This window comes from Orussus abietinus, unplaced genomic scaffold (genome assembly GCF_000612105.2).
Source record: "Orussus abietinus isolate OABI.00-Male unplaced genomic scaffold, Oabi_2.0 scaffold229, whole genome shotgun sequence".
Classification (NCBI taxonomy): domain Eukaryota; kingdom Metazoa; phylum Arthropoda; class Insecta; order Hymenoptera; family Orussidae; genus Orussus; species Orussus abietinus.
In genome coordinates, this window is record NW_019394371.1 from 114,987 (window position 1) to 140,914 (window position 25,928).

The 25,928-nt window shown below is 44.5% G+C and overlaps 1 protein-coding gene across 1 annotated transcript; it reads right to left on the minus strand.

Annotated features, from left to right (window-relative positions):
- Positions 1-770: 770 nt before the first annotated feature.
- On the minus strand, positions 771-18,283 carry LOC111673857 (probable phenylalanine--tRNA ligase, mitochondrial). The gene is made up of 3 exons (XM_023432050.1): positions 17,564-18,283; positions 1,733-2,025; positions 771-1,464 (listed from the first exon to the last, which is right to left on the minus strand). Exons 1-3 carry the CDS (start codon positions 18,237-18,239, stop codon positions 1,174-1,176), a joined length of 1,260 nt encoding a protein of 419 aa, XP_023287818.1. The 5' UTR covers positions 18,240-18,283; the 3' UTR covers positions 771-1,173.
- Positions 18,284-25,928: the final 7,645 nt, after the last annotated feature.

Consider the following 25,928-nt stretch of genomic DNA (forward strand, 5'->3'; position numbering starts at 1 on the left):
GAGAAAAATTTATTTAAATAAACGAGAAATACGCAGATGCTATGCAGGTTAATTTCATGTATTAGATTACAGTCTTATAACAGTTAAATTAATAATGTTTACAGAAATTACCTCTACCTCCTTATTACTATGTTACAAATTGTATAACGGATATATACCAATATTGTCTTGTATTCAAATCGCGTTTTATTTGATTATCAGTATTTTTTAAATAAACTTATTCTTTTCGTCTTCCTTTCGATCAATTTTAAACTTAATGTCTGCGGCGTACATGATTAAACATCAGCGGTAGAGACTGAACAAATTTTTTTAACAAACTTTTTGCAAGAAATTTTTACGTTTCCGGAGAAAGACCAACAGTGTTCCTGAATGACTGAATAGTGATAAAAAAGAAATAGTACAAGATGGCAATATAAAAAGCTACGCTGTAGATATTGTACTTACAGCAACAAGTTAATAATAATAAATCAGTACCTCTTGCTTCTGAAGTTAGTGTTTACATTTATTCTTAGTCGAGAGAGGTCGAAATGACCACAAACGCCTAATTCTATAAAAATAAAATTACAGCAAATATCTAAGAAAGATTTATTCAACTATCCCTAGTAGCATAAAAAATGAGTTAACAAATTTTTTTGAAAGATCCAAATTTTGAATGTGTCAGGACAATTCTTAGCTGATCAGGAGTGATGTGTCAAAGTTTTGGACAGTTTGGCCTAATACCCTTAAAAAAAAGTGTTGTATTCGAATCGACTGATTTGAAGGATGTNTTTCATGATACCAAATGAAGTGTCCAATAATCCAAATTGCTCCAATGGTAAAGTAAAAAGTGTCCAATAATCCAAAGTGATCCAATGGTAAAGTAAAAATTGTATTTTTATTATATATCTATAAATTATTAAAATTAAATTTATCATTGAGATTGTCAACAAATATTTTAGATATCATCAAATGAAATCTTCAAAATATCTTAACAAATCTGTCACTTCAGATAATGAGCAAAGATTACAAAAAAATAATTTAGAAATTATTCTGTGCTACTAGGGATAACAATACTTGCTAGTAATTCAGGAATATTTCATTTACATGACTTGTGTTGATGCACGTGTAATTTTGTCTGGCTGCGCCTCAACGAATAAAATAATAAATATACTCGTATTTACTATAGAAACAAAATTAGCGAATCGAAACACGTAGCTTAGAAGACACCGCGTTCTGGATACTTTTATGTATATCATTCACTTCTTTCTGGGACAGTGTCCGCTCCATATGTCTGTAAACAATCTTGTAGCAGTGAGATAACTGCATTGTCTTCGGATGAACGAATTCGTCTATTAACTTGATTTGTTCCACTATATCACCTGCGATTTCTCTCACGATGTCGTAGAAGTCAGCTGATGAGTAATCTCCATCTTGAGGTAACCAGAAACTTATATCGTTTGTACACGGCGGATAGATACTTACAGGCTGAAAATTAAGGTTTTCTTTTATAAATCACATTTTCCATAGGAATGCAACAATTTGAAATCAACAAATTCAACAATATACGGCAATAAATTTGTATTTGAGTGTAAGAATATCGCAACAGAAAAGCAGCAGCAGAAAAATAAAGTTTAAATCCATTATAATATTTTAAAAAGTGTGCAAAATGTATAAAAACATGAAGAGAAAAGATCGCAACTGTGATCCATTAAATACATAAAAATATTTAAAATATAAATGCCTGTATAATTACCTTATATGTTATTAATGTTTCAGGACTAGCTCCGTTAAACTGGTTTAAAAATCCTGGATCGGTGCTCCAAAATAATCTGATATCAGGTATATCATATAAGCACATAGCTAATCGTTCGAGGCCAAGACCAAATGCCCAACCAATGGAGTCATTAGCTCCAGCTCTGTTTAAAATTTCCTGATGGACTATGCCGCAGCCTAAAACTTCTATCCATTTATTTTTGTGCTCTACTTCTAACTCCCAGGATGGGTGAGTGAATGGAAATTGATCATCGGTCCACCGGAAGTGCACGTCTGCAATGAAAGACAGGTTATTTGTGTAATAACAAACCTCGAATCCATCGTACAAGAGTATCGGTATAATTTAGACTTTTAGAGAGCGTTAGTTAATATTGTATAGAAAACATCCGCAAGATATTCTGAACGAACAGATCACTTGTTTGTTTGAATACATAAGTAAAAATATTCCGGGGTTGCGTAAAATGACATTCTACTCATTTTTGTTATACGAATTTACAATAATTTCGAGTAGTAGGAAGTGACCTCTTCTGGATAGATTCCTGCACCGACATGTTACCGACACGTTACCGACACTTCGAGAGCCTTCGAAGGTTCGTGCTCGCGCTAGGTCAGAACGGTCGAGCCCTCAGGCCTGTTCGTGGAATTTTGTCTCGTTCGGGATCTGTGACGTCATGAATTCCACGAATCGGCCGCCGATATCTGGAATTTTGTTTCAAGCATATATACGAGTCATTTTTATTGTAACTCAAGTTATTAGTACAAACGAATGCGAGTTGCGAGTGTAAGGGCGAGAGCAAGTTACGAGTGTCAGACTGACAGTGGGTTATTCCTACGGAGAAACCAATCGCGCCTTATTTGTTCATTCGAGTAATCGTTTTTTGAATTGTCTTACTCTCAAACTGGCCTACTACGTGGCGGCAGAGGGAATGCGAGGCCGGGGAGAAGATTTGGGTTTTGCCTAAAGAGGTCTTACCTCGTACGTCTACGTAACGATTTAAATATTGTTGTCAGAAGATGGTCCAAGCGGCTACACCAAATCCTCTGGTGGGATTTACAGGAATGAGCAGTTGAAGAGGGGCTCAATAAATGGAGGTTGTCAATAGGGATGACTGTATTTTTCTCTTGTCCGGTGGGATTTCTACAAGTCGCAGGGATCCGTCAGGGTCCTCGAGTGTAATTCTTACGGTTTCGATTTTGTTCCGCGTTGCGGAGCTTCGGGTGACGCGATAAGGCGGTCAGTAGCAGTAGGTCACTGGACGCTTAATATGCTAACACGGAGTTTCTTGCGTTTGGAATTATGAGGTTCGCGTGATTTTAGCGCAAGGCGAAATATTGAAATGTCTGATCGAATGTGTAAAAAGGACTTCATTTATCCGGTTATCCGGAGTTAGGCATGGAATTCACGTAATCTTAATTAGGATGAAAGATGATGTTAAGATGAAGAATGAAAGTGACCCGAGCTTCCGAAAGGGCCTGTACCTGGTTTAATCAGCGACCAAGTTTGGTGACGTGCTCCTTAGATCGATCAACCGGATTACTGTGCGTGAACACTTTCCGCCCGTGAGGTGTCCTAGGGTCGTATGGGTCCTAAAAGCCTCCCATCCAACGAATGTAGTAATGCCGCCGTCTCTTCCTGGATTGATGCTCTTGGATCGCCGGACTATTGAGCAGCACAACTGTAGCTCGAGGTGCGGGTGATCCTCCGAGTTCAATGGTTTTGGTCTTAGACTCGCTAAGAACTGAGAGCCGAGAACCAAAGACTCCAAACTCGCGGTCGATGATGATGATTAAACATTAGACTTGTTGCAATTAGGTGCAAAACTGAGTTCTGAATCGCTTCCAAAAGTGGTTGTTGGTTTTTGTCGGTAAATTTGGGATGACATTCCGGTTGGCGGGGGTTCCATGATCTAGACGAGGGCGGCATTTGCAGGGGTGTTCGATGTACTATAGAGTCATCAGGATGCGCTTCGGGCCAGTTGATCGGGATCTGGTTTACTTGGGTCAATGGCGCGATCTTCGTCAGGCGGCTTCAGGACTTCCTTTCGCAAGCGTATGTCTTAATCGCGTGCTAATTTATGGAATTCCATGGCTACCTTCGGGTTACCAGGTTATGACTATTTCGTAAAGAGGACCTACGTAACACGCCATTGACCCGAGTTGGCAATTTTCGAATAATTCAAGTCGATAAAGTACTCGGCTCGTTATATTACTTTGACTTCAGTCGCCGTTAGTCAAGTTGTTTTACTCGCCAACTCGCCATAGATTCTACTCACCGCATCGAATATATGCAGCACCGAGTTATCGATTCGAGTCAAAACTTGAGTTGGCAATGCTTTCTAATTCAAGTAACTTGAGTTGGTGAATTGTTCGACAGGTCATATCACTAATCGTGACGTCAAGTATTCCAAGAATCGGAAGTCGATTCTTGGAATTTCATGAAACTCAAACAATTTCCGGAACATTCAAGAACATAAGGTTCTAGAACCGTCGATGGTTCGAGTCCGTGTTAAGCTCGCGTGCGCGCTGGTCAAATCATTAGAAGGATTTCAAACAGCTTTTCATGAACTTTTAAATTATACGATTACGTATTCACTCGTGCAGAAGTATGAAATGATTTTAAACAAAGTTTCGTTATTCAGCGGCGCATGCTTCTGTATAATCAAGACTGCAAAAATGACACGAAATAAGTAAAACGTATAACAATATTTTTGTAGGTGGACAATGTCGTACAAACATATCAGCAGCAACAGTCCAGACACGAAGAAGGAGCCAGGCTTCCTTTGTTTTTTACTACCCGGCAACACGTGCGAGCCGGGCACGCGACGCCAGCCACCTCCCCCACCCGATGACCGATCCGATTGGTCGGCGCATCCTAAAGCTTCGGCCATTGGCCCGGGGCACGCGCCTCGGATCGCTCATCAGGGCCGGATCTAGGTCATCCGAGGATCGATGGCAAATGTGGCGTAATTGCCCCTGATTGGCCGGACCCCCCTTGCGGGGTCTTTCTCGGCCTGTAACGCCGTGCTTCGGGCCGCCGCCGCATCCCGCGCGCGCGGCGCCCATCCCTCCTTACCGGCCGCTCGCCGATCCCCGGGCACCCGTGTGTCCGCGCCGGGAGACCTAACCTTGCCTGTCAACCGGCGCTCCCAACTTCTGGGCCGGTGACAGGCCCTCGGTTGCGGCTGAGGGACCGTGAGTGTCCTGTTGGGACTCCTCGCCCCCGATCTTCAAGCCGACGTCGGCTTCCCCAAGGCGTGCCAGTCCGATCCTCAGAGGCCCTTTTAAGTTAGGCCCCGACGCCGCCCGCCTCGGCTCGACCGTACCGCCAGGTAACTTTTGTTCCTAAAATTCGCTCATGGTCTTGAATTATTATTAATCCTGCCCTATTGGCCTTTCCTCCCCAATATCTCTTAGGTTTGGTATTGGAGAGGTGTCCGTCGAACAGAGAGAGAGCAAAAGAGAGGTCCCGATATTAATTATTTCCCATAGCCCACCTGGCCATACGCAGCATTAAAAGGACATGCGGGACTTTTTCCCTGAGTAGTGACCAATAGCATCGAACTCCAAGAGGTAATCGGAGGACTTCCTTCGTCTAATATATTCTAAATAAAGGGTGCGGGGGACTAGGCCCATCCTCCGATGGACCTAATTCCCCGTAACGTGAGAGGGCATCGAACCCACCACGTTACAATATATATATAAATGTTGGTACAAACATGCAAATTATACGACTGTTCATACGGACCTTGTTATTTCTAAGGTCGTATGCTTTATTTCTAAGGCGACAGGAAAGCAACTGAACCTTGAACGGGTCCTACCGTCCCTCGCAGCGACACTCGCGCGACTGACGTCTCGTGACTTTACACGTTTAGGCCGGCCAAAACATGTAATCACGTGTCTCCGAGAGTGGTGACTCCGCCGTGAATGCATATACGGTACTACGCACCCGACCAAAACACATATATAGTTGTCGGACAGACGGTACTCGTGTATTTGTTCTATCAATGCGACGGTATTTAAAAACGCGTGGGTTAGCTAAAAAAGCATATCAAATTTCAATAATTTTATAATTCATGAAAAATTGTGGGTAATATTAGGGTTGATGTATGCAGCAATGGTCTTGGTTGCTGGAACAGTGGCGCCGCTTTTTTTTACAAGAAAAAATAAAACTAAAAAAAAAAATTGTTTTCACGACGCGGGTACGTTTACCGGAAACGTTGCAAATTGCGAGTTACAGCAAAAATGCATAGAACCCATGTTGTGTAGGGTCCAACATTTTCTGTAAAGAAGTCAGCAGCGCTTCGTTTCTCACTTCAATGGTTTAGCCGAAGGAAAACCTCCTCGCTTGCTGAGTAACTGCCCCCCCCCCCGCCGACATCTCCCCGGCCCCTACCCGTCTCACACGGAGACCGGATTCCGCTCCGATGGTCCGCCCGGCCCGTCTTCGACGGTATCGCCGTAACTGGCCATTTTTGCCCGTGGCCCCGTGCGCCACACGATCTCGCCCACTCGCCAAAGTTGATGTAAGGTAGGATTAAGGTAGATTAAGGATTAGGTTAAGGTCTAGTAATAAATAAAGCCGTCTGTCATTTCATTCGGCGTTCTCATCTCCACCCCCTTCCCCGTCTTTTCCCGTTTTCCCCATTATAACTTGCTGTTTCATTTAGAGTTACTGAGTTACAGAGTCAAGGTATTTAGAAATACACGCACACGCACGTACGCACGCACACGCCCACACGCGCGCGCGCGCGCGCGCACACACACACACCTTACATCTGTAAACCTATTCCTTTTTCATTTAATAAACCTTGTCAACGAAACCCCTTTTTTCTTTTTCCTCCCACACCAATAAGGATAAGTCCGCGTAGGACTCGCTGAGAGGACCCACAAATTTCTATCTCTCACAGATTCCCATTTCCCTGATTCTATTCTTCCTTTCCCTAAATCGTGCAGGAGGACGCGAAGCCTTTGTGCGACTTCCCTTCCTCACGAATTTCCTTTTTCCTAAACAACCTCAGAACTCACACCCACATGAGACATGAAACTAGACAGAGACAGTAATACTACCGAATTTTTCTTGTAGATGGGCAAACGCGCGGGGAAAAGGGTCGCTCTTCGGGGACTGTTTGCGAGACTAGAAAATCGGCCCAAACCCCCTTCACGTTTCCTCCCACATCGAAAAACCGCGAAGAAGGCGGCTTCAAGAGGAACCGACGTGCCAAAACCCCCGGGGAAACCCCTCTTCCTATCGGACAAACGCCTAGCCGCCGTGAAGGCACTTGTCCAGGCCTCGACCCCGCGGACCACGGAACGGCCAGTACCCCCGCGACTGACGTCCGTGGAGATTCGGGCCCCCGTCAGGAGATTGATCCCATTAGATCTCTCTCCAGTGGAAAACCGGAGGAAAATCCCGGAGGATAAGAGTCACACACCCGAGAAAGCTCTCGAGATAATAACTATCGAATAATAAAATTATATTGAACAAATTTGTTTCGAATATTTTTCTTTTTCTCGTGATCCCAGACGTGACACTTGACAGTGAAGTTAGAAGCGATATCGAATTGCGTCCCGAAGACCAACATTAATACCAGCTTATTTGGCACTGATGCCAAGTATGTATTTCATATATGTACGTACCGGTAATAATTACCTAGCTGCATTCTCTCTAGTGCACCATATTGCCCAACATTATCTCCTACGATACATTGGGGATTCCTGTCAAACAATATGAATTAACTTTGGAATTTGTAACGCGGTAAGAAGAAAAATACAAACGTGTCACATGTGCAACATGTATTTATGAGAAAGAATATTATAATTAACCTCTCTTCGACCCGATTGTTAAATTCAATCAACAATCACTGAATATATAACATCCAAATGCAAACAACTTTTAGATATTGAATGAATTCCTTAAATTACATTCATTTTGAACGTCCGATATAGGACGATTCAGGTAAAGATTTTGTTAAAAAGGTACAACGTAAACGTTCAATGTACATTCAATATTTATTCACCGTCTGCAATTCTCTGCTTAATGGCGATGCTAACAGATCATTCATCTTTCCATCTTGCTCATTTTTGGACGTAGAATATATAATAAAATCCACATATGTGCTTTGTTGCACATAATCCGCATCTTCTTTATTTTAATCTTTCGTATTACATTCTGCTACACACTTATGCTACGTCTCAATTTCTGTACCTGTTTGAATTTCAACTCTTTTGCTTAGGGACTGGTACCATTATTCACTCCACCTGTAACAAATAAATCTCACAAAGAGCCAATGTAAAACCTTGCGACCGACGCTGGACCAGGAGAGGCAGTCCACTGGGCAGTTTCTGGGGGCCATGTTCCGCGAGCACGGGGGACGCCCGGCAGAGGACGACGCCAGGCTCAGGACGGAGACCGACCCCCTGGGGCTACTTCTGGACGAAGCCCAGGGGCTTCCAGAGTAGAGAAGAAGAAACGAGGGAAGGATACGGGCATTTACTTTTGTGTGTAAAATATGAGTTGATTTTAATAAAATATATATGTGTTTTTATATGATAAATATATGTGTGTTGAAACCCTATTTAATTCCTCTAATAGTAAGGGGTACATTCAAGTAGAGTAAGGGGAGAAGAAATTGCTAATACCTCGAAGAATGAATACCGAGGATCGCGATCGATTCAATAATTAATCACGCGGTAAGCCCATTGAAGGCGCGAGAGTAAGAATGAAAAATAATAGTAAGTACGAGCGACGCGTTAGTTCCGCGGGAGCACGCGATTAAGATGATATAAAAAAAGAGGTAGATTCGAAAGGGCCGCGCACCGCGAGCTCCACTGGGAGCCCTCCCGTCGAGACAGCAGGTAAGAGGGGCAGGTAGTCGACCCGCGAGGTAGGAATCGCCGGCGGGGAAATACGACGCGACTAACCTTGATAGGCCGTGCGGCGGGGGAATCATATGAGCCCCGTCCGCGATTCACGAACGGCACAATAGTAAAGGCGATGATTATTAGCCGTTAGGCAAGATTAAGATTCGCCCGAGAGCGACATATATAGCCGAGTTAGGCAGTTTTATTTGAATAACTACGCGGGGAAAGCGTCGCCCGCGATTTACAATACTGAGATCGATTAACGAAGCCATGAGCTATCGGATCTGCTAATTATTGTTAACGTACGACCGCTAACAACAAAGATAGCGAGATCGTAAATCAAGCGTTGACGGGCCGGCGCGTGCCGTTCAAAGCCACCTACGAACTTAAAACCTGCAGTCAGTGCAGCATTAACATTCCAATATAATTTCCGTGAGAACGCGTTGAGATATTGAGATACGGTTTTCGGATTCTATATCGTATTCGCGAGGAGAACAGAATGATCTCGCGAACGAGTCCGATATCATATTGTAAAGCATAAATCGTTGACAGGTGTCAATGATTTATGACACGCTAAATCACGAACCGATTGACCGGCGGCGCTATAATTTTAAGGCTAACATTGTATCAAGGTATGTACACGAACGCCCTAGTCGCCGATCTATTAAATGATGTTTAAATAAATTGTTGTTAACAAATAGCCGAGAATGCGGCCCAAGTCGAAACCGCGAATTAGAGCGTTCGGCGCGCATCGGCGATAATTAACGATACCGTAAACGGGATTAAGATAAATGTAACGGTTCATGAATAATTTAATTAAATATATAAAGGAGTGGGGCGCTCTTACAAGTTACCATTGTTAAACGGGAGCCCCCTCGAACTTCTCGCCTAGGGGGAATTAATCAAGAGGTCACGCGGTGAACTTTGCGCTAATCGCGGAATCCGTACGATTAGCGGTTTAGCTGTTGCTAAGCCCATAAATCAAAGTTGACAGCCCGCTCGGGTATAAATAGAGGGCCCGGAGCCACCCACAAGAATTCGCAACCAGTAGTCACCGAGAGCGGACGTCGCGCCGCGTGACTTATTGGTCCCCGGGCCATCCGCAACGATCGACGATCACAACCAAGTACGACGCGTCAACGCATCGAGGCTTAACCTCGTGGTCACATTCGTGGCAGTTCTGATTGGTTTTCATCCTCGACGTGTTGACATGCTGTGCTCTATGTAGCACACAATGCACTCAGTGAGACTCCGGCCGCAAAGTTAGCAAACATTGATGATACTTTGTACTTTGAGGTAAACATGTACGTGCTGTTTCCTCTATATAATGACAAATGGATGCTTTTCGAATTATTGAGATCGATAATATTATATTTTTTTCAGGTTAGACATTGATGACATTTTTAGGTTATAAATATTTCGTTCCGGTATCGATCCTTCCACACTGATACCTTGCTTGTACCGATATTAAATTAGATAATATGCAGTTTATTCATAACTTTCTATTAATACTGGTATCATCCTTTCATAGTTTTCACATCGATCGACACATTTCCATTAGTGATTTCTGGTATCGATCCTTCCAAACTGATACCAAATGATATTAGATTATATCTCGACTCCTCTTTTACCTTTACATTATATATAATAATTCCATTTTCTTCTGATACCAGTTTTAACATTAACACTTTCAGTTTGATATACTTGTAACTCGATACTTTCCTTGTATTACTAGTACACCAAGCTGAAAGTATTAATGTTAAAATCGGTATCAGAAGAAAATTGAATTATACTGTAGAAGTAAAAGATTTAATATTAAAACTGGTATACGTGCGAGCGAGGCACGCGACGCCGGCCACCTCCCCCACCCGATGATCGATCCGATAGGCCGGCGCTTCCGAAAGCTTCGGCCATTGGCCTCGGATCGCTCATCGAGGCCGGATCTAGGCCATTCGAGGATCGATGGCAAATTCGGCATATTCACCCCTGATTGGCCGGACCCTCTGCGGGGTCCTCTCCGACCGGTAACGCCGTGCTTCAGGCCGCCGCTGCATCCCGTGCGCGCGACATCCGTCCCTTCTTATCGGCCGCTCACCGGCTCCCGGGCATCCGTGTGCCCGCGACAACCGACACCACTCCTGCACATGCAAGGCCATAAATTCGGTCCAAATTCGAAACATTCAGTCTTCCTAGGAAAAGAACATCAAACTCCCTCTACTAACAACATTTTTCCTAAATTTCCTTACTCCAAGCCAACTCCTCCAACCAAAACTCCCAAAATCCCACTCATCCCCCGAAGTCCTAATTTTTCCAACTCGTCTTCCAACTAGAACCTTCCAAATCCCACTTCCCCCTTCGTTGAACCTTTTGACTCGTCCAGTAAGTTGCAAAATAATTGTTACGCATATCGTGTCTATATTTACAACATTGAAGTGTGCTGGAAGCCCTCAGATGAAAGCATATTTTTTCAAAAGTAAACGTCATATCTACCGAACGTTTTAAACGCACAAAGAAGAAAACTTTACACACGTATTAAAAGTAAAAAATGTCTTCATATATATACATATTTTTTGTTTAACAATTGGAGGGTCAACTATGTGATAGGTGAGAACAATGGAGGAGCTTGGTATCGAGGACGTGGGTGATGAGTATTTATCGATGCCGTAGGTAATCCCGCAGTCGAGGAAGTTCAAGAAACTTCCCCACGGTGTGGCATCGTAGGACGGTGACAGCTCCATATGGGTGATGATCCTCCATCGGTAGCCTGAGTAAGCCTATTGAACACACACGCAAATACACAAAAATTAGATATGCACTCACGGTTGCACATTAATACATAGAAAAAAGCACGCACGTCTACACGTCTATGTACTTACCATTAATTTATCCTCTTCTATTGTACCTGGGGCGTTATTTCAAGGATTTGCCGACGGAGGGCGCTGCTCTTGTATACGGGGCCGTTTATCATCATCCACATGGAGCCGTCCTCTAGGATCACTGGGAGGACGCCTAGACCGCCCTCCAGAAGCCCCAAAAACTCAAGCCGCAGCCTCACCAGCTCGTAAAAGTTGAGGTGCAGCCAGAAGACAGGTGCCCACACGCTTGGCGTGATGGGCCACCTCATGTCCAAGCGGTTGTCGAAACGAGATATCCGGATTGTATTTAGCGCGCGAATTGGCATCCTACTCTTCCTCTTCTCCTCAACGACGCCGTGGCCACACCACCGAATTCACGTGTGGCCCGGACAATGCGTGCCGCGGGGATCACTCTTGCTTCTGTCGTCATAAGTTAGATACCCGCTTTCGCCTAAACATCCGCATATTGTAACCCTGTTAACGAAGAGTCAGGGCCCGACGAGCCCAATCGCCGATTCCACAATATATTGTAAGTCTCGAGTCTGGTAGAAAGTATAAAATATTGCTTGATCGCCATTATTCTTCGTCTTGCTTTCGCCTTATCTTAACCTTGGGTTCTCCAACGTATCCACTTCCCTGACCAAACTCTAATTATATTGAATTGAAAAATACGAGAATTTACTGGTTTTATAAAAGCAGTTGGCGCCCAAAATTTTAAAGTCATAAGCCCTGGCAGCCACGGACCTGGCCGCGCCAGGTGAGAAGGTGCTCTTGCCTAATGGTCGATAACACAAAAGAGAACCTCCTACCTCAATATTGTACACATAAAACAATAATAAATCATAATACTTCATAGAAATAGGTCATCAACTGGTGTTTTGAAAAGACCTCATCATCAGCTTGAACATACGCATACCGGACGAAGGTTGTCGGTAGAGAGAGCGAACGCTGGCCTTCCGATATCACCGAAATCGGAGCACCGGTGCGCATCGTTAGGAAGGACTGAGCCGTCCAAGGGTTCCAGGATGGAGCATAAGAGAAGGACGTTTGTCGCTGCCCATACGTGACCACCCTTTCATTCCCCTGCGACGGGATACACAACCTTCTCGCCCGCATCGAGTGCAGTGAATCCCCTGGATTGAGGCCAATCAAATTTAGAGACATTTATATTTTCTGATTCGTAAAATTCTCATTTAAGTGAGCATCTGTATTTCGCTAGCCCTATCGTATATTTGTTGGTTTCATTTCGCGACTTGTTAAGGAATAATATTAAATTACGCTAGCTCTATCGTTATTTTATGCTACATCCCGTTTTTCGTCTTGTTAAGAGAACTAGTAAAAGAGACAGAGTAAGAAAACAACATTACATTTTGGCGTCCAACGTGGGGCTCGATTAGCCCTTGATAATTGTGAAAATTTCCGATTCCGTTAAACATTTTCATTATGCCGAACGTTAGTCACTCGCCTAAGAGCATTTCGAGCGCGAGCGGTACGCAGAGCGAAGTAGCGACAGGAGCTACAAAAAAAGAGACCTCGCGGTCGTCCGCAGAATGTTGATCTGGAACTCGAACTTGAGAACGTCGATCATAACACCTCGAATTTGGCTCAAATTGAAGGACTATTGCTTAAACATAGAAAATTATGTATGTATAAGGATCGCCCCACAGGATCCTATAAACATTCAATTAGGTTGAAACGTCATGACTCCGCGGTTAGGAAGACATATCCTGTCCCCTTTGCTTTCCGTGAGGCAGTGCGAGACGAGAATCCTAAAATGTTGACTACGGGAATTATTGAAAGGTCAACTAGCCAGTATTGTAATCCACTTCGAATTGTAAAAAAAGTCGGATGGGAAGATTCGTATATGTTTAGATGCTCGATATATTAACGCGATAATGGAATCCGACCACGAGGCTCCGCCGTTAATCAAAGAGATCATGCAAAAGTATCATGGAATGAAATTCTTAACAACATTACAACTTATTCGAATTTACGCAATCTAGTCTATATTTTTCTAATGAATTTTTTGTTTTAAAATGACACAGGCATTGATCGCACAATTTCGTCTCATGCTCTCGTTTAGAAATTTGCGAACTTAAAAGTCACGATAGATTTCTAATCCAAGCAAAATGATACACCTTACCATCAGCACCGTTTGAAAAAATTTCCGTTTCTAACATGAGCAAATGATTTGTCTCTTTATCCGAACGTTGCTGACTTAGATCGGTACGATCACGGTGCTATTTTTTTCGCGTTCTATACCGTAAATGTTAATTTTTAAATTATTCATCCTTTCAAACTTTGGCACGTCGTTCAAACCAATGGAAAAATTTAAACCTTTGCAATTTAACACAGCATTGAAATGTGGGTACGAACTAATTCAGTGTACATTACATGTCGCTGGACACAGAGCAGCATTTACTGACCAGAGGAAGCAAAATGGATCACCATTTTTAATATTCACAACTGCTTTCTTTCGTTGAATATCTTCAGGTAATTTGGTAAAGGTTGGCCAACCGCCGTGGATAGGAATGTACCTATTGATGTTCACCGTCAAGTCCATAATTTCCAACAATGACCAGCCCGATTCTCTTTCTTGCAAGTCTTCGATCTTGGTCAGCAATTTGTTCGCTGCGTTCACCTTATACCACTCGTCGAAGTTCGTCGAAGGTAGAATAATTTCATTTCTATTATTGAAGAATTTAATCTCTTCGACGATCTCATCGCCCTTCGTAGTCACGAATTTACACGACTAGACGACGTTCACTTTCACATTTCCATCTTTTCGAAGCACGTTATTCACCCTGGTAGTGAACAATTTTTTTGAATCCTCTAGGAAATGGTTCAAGTCCTTGCATCGCAGGTTCGTTATCACTCCAGCTCTCATTCTTCCCTTGAAGGCCGATTTCAAGTCACCTCAGTGTACTCTGTCAATTCGTCTCTCGCTTATTGCCCCTTCGTCTCTCTTCCGACATCGTTTAAACTTTTCATGCAGAGATTTTAACGTTCCGATGGTCGTTAAGATCTTTGTCTTCTCCCCGATCGTTAGTGAGACGTTTTTTTTTTTCAAAATTTTACACAGGAACCTAATGTTCCGAAAACCAAATTTTACCCACTTTTCAATTTCCGCATTCGATCTTTGTTTCTTCAATAGTTTATAAGCTCCCTACATAATGTCAATCAATTTCTTACACTTTGCGGTATCCATTTTTTAATCGTATGCGAAACCTTCGCAAACAATGACGGTGGCGCATCCTCGAAAGGCTTTATATATGCGAAGATTTCAAGGTTTCTAGGAATTGTTTAAACGATAAGACCGTATCACTTGGATGACTAAACCCTTCGCGCGTTTCCAGACTATCCGGATAGCAATAAATGGCGGCGCAACGATACCATAGGTTTAGTGTGCAAACGGTAGACATTGAGGTGACATTTTGAAAACCTAAAAAATGGGACAATCACAGGGAAGAGAGAGCAATTTCGATGAGATTGGTACCAAGAGTGGGTGCGGCGCTCGGATTTACCTGAAAGATCATTTTCGACAACAATAATTCATACGCAACGGTGAATCAAAATCCACCGAATCCTGACAACGGTGCGAGAAATTCTTCTCTCAATGCAATCTCGAATCAAGGTTCCGGAAGAGGCACCGAATAAAAATCCGATTTGTTACTGGTTTAACGAATAAAATTTGGAGTTTCTTGATTTTATTACTGCATGGAGAATTATTAATCTACCTGATCCTTTCTTTTGATCATCATCATGAGAAGATAACGGTTGCCGCCCTAAAATCGGTGGGTAAAGTTCTTAGAATTGCGATCACCTTTTGGAAAGGTAGTGGCTACCGCCGAAATCTGCACCGCAAATTTTTTGACCGATGACAGCTGACAAAGTTCTTAAAATTGCAATCACCCTTTTGGAAGGTAGCGGCTATCGCCTTCGAGGTAAAGGTTCCAGAAGGTTCCAAAGTGCTTTCGTCCGACGTCTACCAGAGCAAACGGATTCCTAATTCTCCAAAGTTGACGGATTCCTGTGTCGAGGGGAAATAACGGATGTCATTGGAAAGTCGGCGTCGACGGCGGCGGATAAAGTTCTCGCTGCGGGCTTCGCTGCGAATCTTCCGGTGTTCGATGGCGCCGACGCACGATTCTTGGAATCGAACGGCGGACGGCAAATTCCAAACCTCAAGGTCGAGGGTAGGAGGGTCGTTTGCGGGGGTAGGGGGAGGAAACGTTGCGTCCACGTTTCAGGGTGATGGGGAAAGGGGCTTGTAGGAAAGGTGGTTGGAAGGAAGGGGATGAGGATTGCAGGAAAGGCGGGCGGAGGTAAGGGGAGATTACAGTTGCGGAGTTCCCCGCAGAAACGGTCAGATAACAGAACAACAAGGTATTAATGAACTTAGTTTCTGAGTATGTGAACAATGCCACCAAGCAATGAAAATGTCTTTAACTGTGCCACCCATTAGATTTTCGGTCCCTTCTCTCTTGAGATCCATACGGCCGAAGGTTGTTTTGGGGTGAAAGGGGTGGTGTTTCGGATCTGTCTCTTCTGTATTTCTAGAGCACTAAAATAACACCAAAATACTGCGTACTCGTTTTTCCGTTAGTCTCTTCCTCAATGAAGTATGCACTGTGGGGATGCTGAGTGAATGTTCACTCAGCACCACCATCGATTTTCGGTATAAGGGATGGAGCACAAAAATCGGGGTTGTAGCACTAAAATCAGGGTTGTAACACTAAAATCGGAGTTGTAGCACCAAAATTGAGGTTGTAGCACTAAAATAGCAGTAAAAAAGCACTAAATCCTCTAATAGGTTTTATTCCATATTTCCGACGTGGGGGTGCTTACTGTACATACGTGTAAGATGTCGACGCAACCGATCTGAAAGGTCGAGGCCGCGGGCCTAGATTCCCGTCCAAGGCTCTTTTATTGGGTGTAAATACCACAAGCGTGTGATCCGTGGTAGTAACCGCTCGGTAAATTTTTGTGTGGAACCGCCCGGTTGGATTCGGTTCCAAATTGTCGCGGAAGCCGAGGCGGTGTTCTAAGTAGGCGCAAGACCCCGTGGTTCTCCCGGGGCGCCGGGAAAAGTTATCGCAGAACCGAGAGGCATTGGGCCGTGAAGGTCCCTAAGTGTTTTCATGTTGAGATCAAATAAAAGAGCTACCGATAGCGAAATTAATATGTATTCGTGACGTTCTGTTTTTTTTTTTCGAGTCCCAAACTTACCCTAAAATCCGAATTATTTCGTCGCTCCGTATATTCTGGAACCCCCACCTCTACCGTGCCACGAGCGGCGGTTTAGGTCCTCGCGGGACTGAGTAGCCGGACTGGGAGTTCTCCGCATCCTCCCTGAGCCGGGCGGATTTTTCCTAGCCGGGGAAAGCGATTAGCTCGTGGTGTGCCGAGGCATACCTGGCGCCCGAATAAAAATAAATTCACGCAAGCTGTTACGCAAAGTCACCCTTCATCGTTCGGCCGGCTGAAGGATTTCGCGGGGGATCCCATGCAGGGCACTAAATTGCAGGGTGTTGGTGCGAGGTCCCTCACTCCCGTCGCAATACATCTCTTAGTCTTCATAAAGATGTATTTCCCATGCACCTTATGACTGCCTTCCATTCCGACCTTACGCAATACCGATTGTTCGAGCGGTACTGTGTGTGTCTTACAATCAAATTTAAAATTCGAATTTTGAGAACTCTACTGCATAGGAGGGTCCCAGTGTGCCCCGTTGCCAATGCACACGCCCCCTGCAGTCTTAGAAAACAACCTCCAGGCTCGATCGTGTGAGAATGTATAACATTATTTTAATAAATATCAACAGAATATTTTTTGTTTTCCAAAAGCATGGAGAAAATAATGTTCAAATTAATGCATTTAAGAAATATATATAGTTTTTATATAATAATATTTTCACAAAAAATTAATTCGTCATAATTACAAAATTTGATTTGATTTTTTAGAAACAGAATGATTATTTCTTGCATTTGTGACATTTTTAACTCTGTTTTACAGTGAATTTTATTTTTAAGAAGCCCGTCAATATATGTCTGAAAAATAACATAAATCGTACAATAAGCTATTTTTGGTGTTACCTTTTCCAAAAATGGTCCATGCCAGTCCGAGAAGAACGCTTTTCAACTCATCCTCCATTATTTTTACTGCTTCCATAGTATGACATTTTTGTTTATATGAACTTTCTACGCCTTTACGTTCGAAAAGTTCCACGTTCTCTGTATTTGCGATATCCCGGAAACTGTCCATCGTATAAAGCCCAACACCATCAATTTGGTGAAATACCGGATAATGAGTAGAGTCAATCTCGTCCCGACGATAAACATCCCCAACAACAAGAAACTGTTTCAATCCTTTAGAAATAAGTTCGGCTTGATGGGCCGTTGTATGGGCTCTTAACAAATGGTCTCGATTTACATAATAGCAATCATTCTTACATCGACTAATGTGATCCTTAGGAATCAATAGAGAATCAAAATTCTGATAAACAGTCACAACAGGATTTAACATGTCGTACACGCATAATTTTTCATTAGTTCTTTTGCGATAAATATCCTGAACATAATTAACGATTCGTTGCCGCAGAAGAGACAGAGGATGGTACGGAACTAAGTGCAGATTTTTTCCAACGTATGAAAGAATTTTCGGTGTTAAATTTGTCCACGAATCTGTTGGATACGTTTTGTCTAAAATATTGATTTTGGATGAAAACTGGCGAAATATGAAGGTGTTGCTAATCATTTTTCTTGTTGCCATTAGTCGTATTCAATGACAACGGTCACAAATAATTAGATCCAGTCAGCACCTGAAAGAAAAAGTGTACTTACACACTGTACTGATTATAAAAAATAATGAATATAAACCTGTAATGATATATTGTATCAATGCTACTTTATTATGTTCCAGTAAAAATAGAAGCGTTTTCACAAATACTGACTTCAATGGTTGGAATCAAAAAGATACAAAAGTATCAAAAATTTGACCGAAAGGACGAACACTGGCGGACATAAATTACTTCCCTGCGGAAATTACGAGGCCAGTGTAAGAAACCATGTCCTTCAGGGCTGACCTTAACGTTCATAAAGACAGCAGCGACATTTCAGCACAACCCCATAAATCATATACCAACATTGATTGCTTTTGCATTGCTTATTTATTAGAGAAATTTGAATTTTATTGCTCCAGCCGTTTTCGAAAAAACGGTGGCGGTGCCAGCTTTAACATTAAGCTAGCAGCTCTACCTGACGCTTTCTGTACAATTAAAAAAATAAATAGTGCAAAATGTAGGAAAAATTTACTGCTTATTTATTGCTCAATTTTCAATTCCACTGGTTCACCCCCCGTGTTCAAAAATCACCCTCTTCACATATGCGTCAGCTGCCTGTCCTTCCTATGTGGCATAGATACGTCTTTATACACTATATTTTCTTGTAGGGTTAAACAATAAAATTCGTTTTTCGTTGTCGAATTCAAATTCGTTTCCTTCGTTGCTGCCTTTCGCGTAAAGTTCGCGTAAAGGCAGTGGTATTATATTTTATTTGTATCATTACATCCACGTTTTATTACAGCACGCTCGACGTTCAAGGCCAGGGAGGAGAGGAGTCCAAAAATCCGTTGCGCTATCTTTCGTTTTTTTGGTATCATAAGTTGTGTATAGCTTGGAAGATAGGACGTCCTCGCGGTGAGGCGAGTGTGGACAACACGACGACAACATCCATCGCGGGACAAGGGCGCCCTCGAGGGACCTCAGAAGAGGATAGCTACGGTGGCAGAGGAGCCTCGCCCCGCCACCGCCCATTGGTGCCGGAGCCGCGCGAAGTATGGCCAAGACGAGCCACCCGCAGCCCCGCGCCGACGGCAAGGGTCGACCCATGGCGGGGTCGCTGGGTCACCGCGTGCGTACCCGGATTTCCGGCCCCTCACCGAGGGCGGGAGGAGGGCGCTTTGCCGGTAGCCGTGGAGCTTCCTGCCGTGTCTTTTGACTCGACGCAGTCCCTATAAGGGCGGCGAGGGGGGGTTCCGTTTGCGTCGCCCTCCTACGCCGAGGCCAGGCCACAGTGACCCCAGGGCGGAAGGGCCCACCGGTCCCCTCACGCGGGAGCCGTTGCATCGAGAGATGTCGGCGCCCCGGGCTACATTTAGAAGAAACTTGGCGCTAGGGAGCCCAGAACAGGCACCACCGAGTCCCAGAGGAGCTGCGTCCCTGGACCTGCGGATGACGTCACACGCCGGCCGCGCGCCCCGATTGGGCCGCGGGAACCGCTTGAAACCGGCAATACAAAGAGGGTGATTACGTAGGAATCCGAAATTCCGATAGTACACCCGGAGCACCAAAAAAACTTATTCCCGGTTTAAGGGACCGTATTAGATAGCGAAGGTACTGCGAAACGATAGATACGCAGTAAACGATTCGGAACTCTCAGCTGAGTCAGAGACCTTATGAAGGCACATAGGAGGTTTCCAATATCAGACCTTGGTCTTCTAATTAGAATAAGACAATGTATAATAGTTGTTATAAAGAAAAAACCAGGGGTCCTACCGAGAAAGGTAATGGAGAGGTCTCAATGCCAATTTCAACCCATTCCACATAGCCCACCTGGCCCTACGTAGCATTGAAAGGACATGTGGGATTTTTCCTTAGGTAGTGACCGGTAACATCGAACTCTAAGGGGTAATTGGAGGGTCTCCTCCGTCTAATACATGTCTAAAAAAGGGTGCGGGGGACTAGGCTCATCCTCCGATGGACCTGATCCCCCGTAACGTGAGGGGGCATCGAGCCCACCACGTTACAAAATATATAAAATCCTGCACGTGCATCGGACTGAGACCAGGGGGCTGTTACGTCCCGCGTAACGCCTCCTGCACGTGCGTTCTTAATAAATAAATAAATATATATATATAATCCTGCACGTGCATATATAATAATATTTTCACAAAAAATTAATTCGTCATAATTACAAAATTTGATTTGATTTTTTAGAAACAGAATGATTATTTCTTGCATTTGTGACATTTTTAACTCTGTTTTACAGTGAATTTTATTTTTAAGAAGCCCGTCAATATATGTCTGAAAAATAACATAAATCGTACAATAAGCTATTTTTGGTGTTACCTTTTCCAAAAATGGTCCATGCCAGTCCGAGAAGAACGCTTTTCAACTCATCCTCCATTATTTTTACTGCTTCCATAGTATGACATTTTTGTTTATATGAACTTTCTACGCCTTTACGTTCGAAAAGTTCCACGTTCTCTGTATTTGCGATATCCCGGAAACTGTCCATCGTATAAAGCCCAACACCATCAATTTGGTGAAATACCGGNGCGCGGGTGCTGGGTCACGCACCCCCTTCCATATGCGACTCCCCTCTCTCCGTCTCCCTATCTTTCATCACGGCACGCTACACCACCAATCTCCACATAACCCTGAGTTTCGCCTTACCTTCCTCATAGATGGTTAAGCGGTCGGGGAGGAGAGTAACTCTTCTAAAAACCTTCGCGGAGGCAGAGGGGCGCACTAAACGTCCTACCAGGCGACCACCCCACCGACGCACGGAACGGAAGGCCGCCCGGGAAGCTACAGGCACCGGAAAATCCGCCACCCAACTCGTCCTCTCCCCGCGGCGCCTTAAGGCTATCAAGGCGTTAATCGAAGCCTCGACCCCGAGGAGTACCGACCGCGCAATCCCACCCAGGCTTTCGTCCGTAGAAATACGGATACCTGAGTGGAGGCTAATCCCGATCGATTTGCCTCCCGTACAAAGGTCAGGAGAGGAAAGCCGGGTGGAGGATAATCATTCCCAAGGGGGGCCCGAAATCATCACTTTAGAATAAAATTTAGATTCTTCAAAGGATAAACTCTTCTATTTCTTTTTCCCTGTTGCGATCCTCCCAGACGTAACAGGGCCCAGGGCATTCAAGAGGACTCGTAAAGATGTCATTTTTTCTTAAACCCAAATAACCAAGGGCCACCCTGTTTTAGTCCCACGACCCGCCGACCCCGAGAAATAGTAAATAAGGCAGCGGGAGCCCGGTACTTTAAGCCTCGTAGAATAGAAGATAGGGAAACGGGACCCCCGCGATAACCGAATCACCCTTGCACGTTTGAGCCATAAATTCGGCTCAAACCTTAATGTTTATTAGTCTTCCTAGAAAAAGAAAGTCAACCTCCCACTTCTGGTAACATTTTCTCCCAAATTTCCCTACTCCAAGCTAATTAGAAACTTCCAAATCCCACTCATCCCCCGAAGTCCCATTTTTCTAACTTCTGTGCCAATAAAAAATTCTCCAACCCCACTCTCTATGATTTTCTCCAATGATTGATTTTTCCAATTCCCACCACCCCAAATCCTCCCAATAGGAATTTGACTCTTTACCCTCACTCAAATTTTGGGACTCAAGCGTTGGGGGGTGGAAATAGTATAAAAGTTAGCGCTTAAGCAGCGAGCCCATAGATTCGTAGTCCCATTTCTTAATGATTCCTAGCAAAGATTCTTAGGAACTCTCTTAGTAGACTACTTCTTCAACACTCTTAGTTGACTCGAATTCTTAGGAAACTCTTGGTAGACTCTCAGAAATTCTCTGAAACTAATTCTTAAAATCTTGATCATTCTCCAAAAGTCTGAAATTTTGTTCCAGGAGCCGACATCACTTCACGGAAAGAATTAAAGTATTTAAAAAATCGTTGTGCCCGTGAAACACCTTTTTCGCAATTTTTGAGTTCGGAAAGAGTGATTTAGGGTCTTCTTAGCAACGGTTGCCGAATCTAGGCGGAGCGTCAAACTGGCGTGTGCATGCGTCCGTGTATCAACACACACAAAGCGCCTAGTCCACAGCTGTCCAGCCGTTGCGTGCGTCCTATATGTATAGGGGGACTCACACATCATTCCTGCCTCGATAAACACCACCCATAAATCATTGCGTCTCCCTCATCAGAGAGACAAAGTACATTTTGGGTACCTTCCACCGAATTTGATGCTAATGCCATTTAGCGCCCAAACCTTCCAAAAAGGAAAAAAAAAAAGAAAAAAACAGGAGAAGTATGCTTAATCAACTCCTCCCCCTACTGGAGATAATACTCCTCCGGTATTATAATTTTGTATTGCCCGCCGTTCCATAGAGAATTAGAAATACAAAGGCGCCACTCGCAGCCCCTTTTATCTATTGTTAGAGTTACTCAGTTCTCGCTGAAAGTTTCCCGGAGATCCCCGTCCTTTCCCTAGGATTTCCCCGCTATTATCTAGGACTCGCCCGGCCCTTCGACCCTCGAAGAAACCGCGCGGCGTCCGAGGCCCTGACTAACGGGTTAGCGGCGTTCCTTCCGCCACCTTTCCCTCTTAGACCCTTCTGGAGAGCCCCTACCCCCATTCCGCTTCACTTTTGTCCCCCTATTCGAGCCGCCACGCGACTCTCGCGAGCCAGTTAGGTGCGTTACCATCGAAAAGAATGTAGATGAATTTTATTTTATTAACGTCAGTTAAATTTGTCGACGCCTTTCATATCTTATGAAATACTTAAGTTGAACAAGGCAGTGCCCCTGGCGAGCAACGTAGGATAATAATAATAATAATGACTAACTATCAAGAACACCGCAACATGCAGAATGACTCTTCAGTCGTCAACAATGTAACCAACTGCCCGCCGCACAAAATGCGGTTAGCGAGTTACTGGACTCTCCACACTGTGTACCAATTGCAGCGGTAGATAATCCTTTACTGATTGCAGTTATTATGTAGTTAAGCTAGGTTATTTTTTGATCCGACGGCAGACTAGTTGAACCAAATGAGAGATTGGTCGCTCTGGAAATATCGCCAAGTACTTTGACCTCTTTGGTACAGTAACCATCTACCCAAAGACAGTAGTTTGGTACAGAAGGATTTCCTTGAAAGATACACGTTTCACGACCAATTACTGTAGTCTACTGTAACAAATACATTTACACAGGTAGAGCATCGGTAAAGTCACAATTGTGATGGGAGAAGAGAAGGTAGAGTGTCGTATTTCAAATGTGCTATTCACTTTACTTCACGAGCTACTATCTTTAGTTCTCTACTTTCACTATCCCAAGGTGTTTAAATTCTACTACTAACGGTATAGTACGCAATCTATCTCTACACTCATCAACTAACTATATTACTGTAAGCAGGGCTTTAAGCGCCAAGGTATGATCGATAGTTCGTAGGCGTCCCGGAAGAGTTTACCGCTAAATCAATTCTATCACCTTTTTCTTAATAATCCAGTCGTCGTACATAAAGCGCGCTGCATTTTAGTTGTATTAGTAAGTATGCACCATTCATTTTGTTTTACAGGTATCAGCCTAGGAAATGTCTCTAGAGGTGGCTTATCTTACACGCAAGTGAAAGGACCATCGTGAGATTCTTCTTTGAAGTGTAGATTACAGGATGCCTACTCGTTACCCCGGTGGTCTCTCGTCAGACACCGTCGTTATTCGCAAGCGGATTAGGCCCAGAACCTTAGAAGCTAGTTCCTTACGTGGCACCAGCGAAATGGATGATAGTGTTAAAAGATCACCTTTCATACAGCCCGAAGGAAACAGACTGACTTCGGGACCAGGGCTTTGATCGAAGCAAAAACAGGTGAGTATTGTTGACGTGCCCCTTTAGAACAATATCTATTAGATGGCACCTCACTAACGTTATTAGTAACAAAGTAGATTAACTCGACTCTGATCAATGATTAAACGCACAATGTTTGACAGTGAATAGTTCAATACTGGACTTCTTCAAATGCTATGGACGAATAATGTCTGGAAGAGGATTTATTCCATCGGATCCATCGCTTGTCACCCTATCGAGTCGTAACTCGTCCTTTTCACCTTCGGTGGAGAATATTGAGAAGCCTTACTGGTATAGGCTTACACTGCTATCAGATGGTTGATGAGGAGGTTGTTATCGGCCAGCGGGACTTGCCCCTAAGTCGCTGCTGCTACCTCCAACCCCCTTCCGATGGTTTTTCCAGAAGCGTAGTCGATTTTAAGTCGCTTACTGGGTTGATTAATACTGGGTGTAATTATACGTTGGTTGAGGCAAAAACGTACTCGGCCCATAACGCGACATTATCTCCTTCTATTCAAGTTCTGACGGAAGGTAGTCGGCTCTTCCCTTGGATTTTAGTCTAGATTTTTGGTCATTTAGACAATACCTCTGGCTCATTATTGCCTAAATGTTTGTACATTTCTCGGTTGTCTGCTGGACGAACCTCTTCACAGACCCTTTACGAGAAGTAACATGTTAATTCAATGATCACCAACGGGCTAGCCGAGGGTTTTGACAAGCATCATCCAAATAAGAAGGTAATTCCATTCGGCCGTCGGTTTCTGAATCATAAACTCCAATTGCGAGTAGGTTGATCCATTCACGTCAATATTTGCATCAAAATATCAATCTGAGATCCTCGTAAATGGTGGTTGCAACATCGACGGTGGCCCTACGTCTGCAACTTTGGACTCGCTTATCTCCCTCGCTCGGGAGCTCTCAATTCCTCCACGAGGCGGCCACGAGTACTTTAGCGCGGAGGCCTCTAACGCCCATAAAGGTCCCCGGCAATCCGTGACACTCCGACCCCGGCTTTCCCATCAGTCGCGCAGCCTTCCTCAGGCGCCCGGCCCCGGTCGTCTCTGCATGTGAGCGGCCTCAAGGTGGACTCCGCCACCGACCCGCAGGCATCCCTTACCCACTCCCACAGCACTCCACTAACCGCAGAAACGACTCGACATTGCTCGTGAGAGCGAAGTAGGCCTTTTTTTCACAAATTCGGAGTCTAATGCAAAAGCTAAACGGCTGACCGAAACACGAGTTTCGCAGACTAAGGGGTCGGATTGCGATGACACCTCTCCGAGGTCCTTGCGGCTCCCCCTCATCGTGCCCGCTTCCTTCCGGGCCCCGCAAGGTCACGGAGTTTCGCGGAACAGGAACCTCGGATTCGCTTTCGGGGCGATGGCTCCCCGCGAAGTCCCTTCACCGACCGCGGGCCCTGCTTCAGCTGCTCAACGGAGCCCCGGAGCCAGGGCGGGACTCCCATCCGCCCTGATCCCACGGTGCCACCGGTGCTCCGGGTCTTCCTCTTCGCGTCCACGAACCCTGACCTCGTAGATGCGCCGCGGTCGGCCCGATCGACTCCACAACACCCTTAAGAGTCCGGAAGGGTCCGCATTCCCCAATATGGCGGCCTGAGGGAGGGCTCCTTTCCGACATGGTGCTTTCACCACGTGGACGCACCTGCCTCGAGCCCCTTTAGACTGCGATTCCGCGGCCTCCCCCTCGTACCTCAGAGGCCTTCAACCCGGGAAGGGCACCGCTCTGGAATGTGGAGGAGGCTCCATGACCCGCCTTGTTACAGACAATATAGGCCATTTTGTCTCGCTACAACGTAGGGCTGATTTCAAGATCTTAGACTAGTCTAGAATTATCCTTCTAGTACGTTGCCACC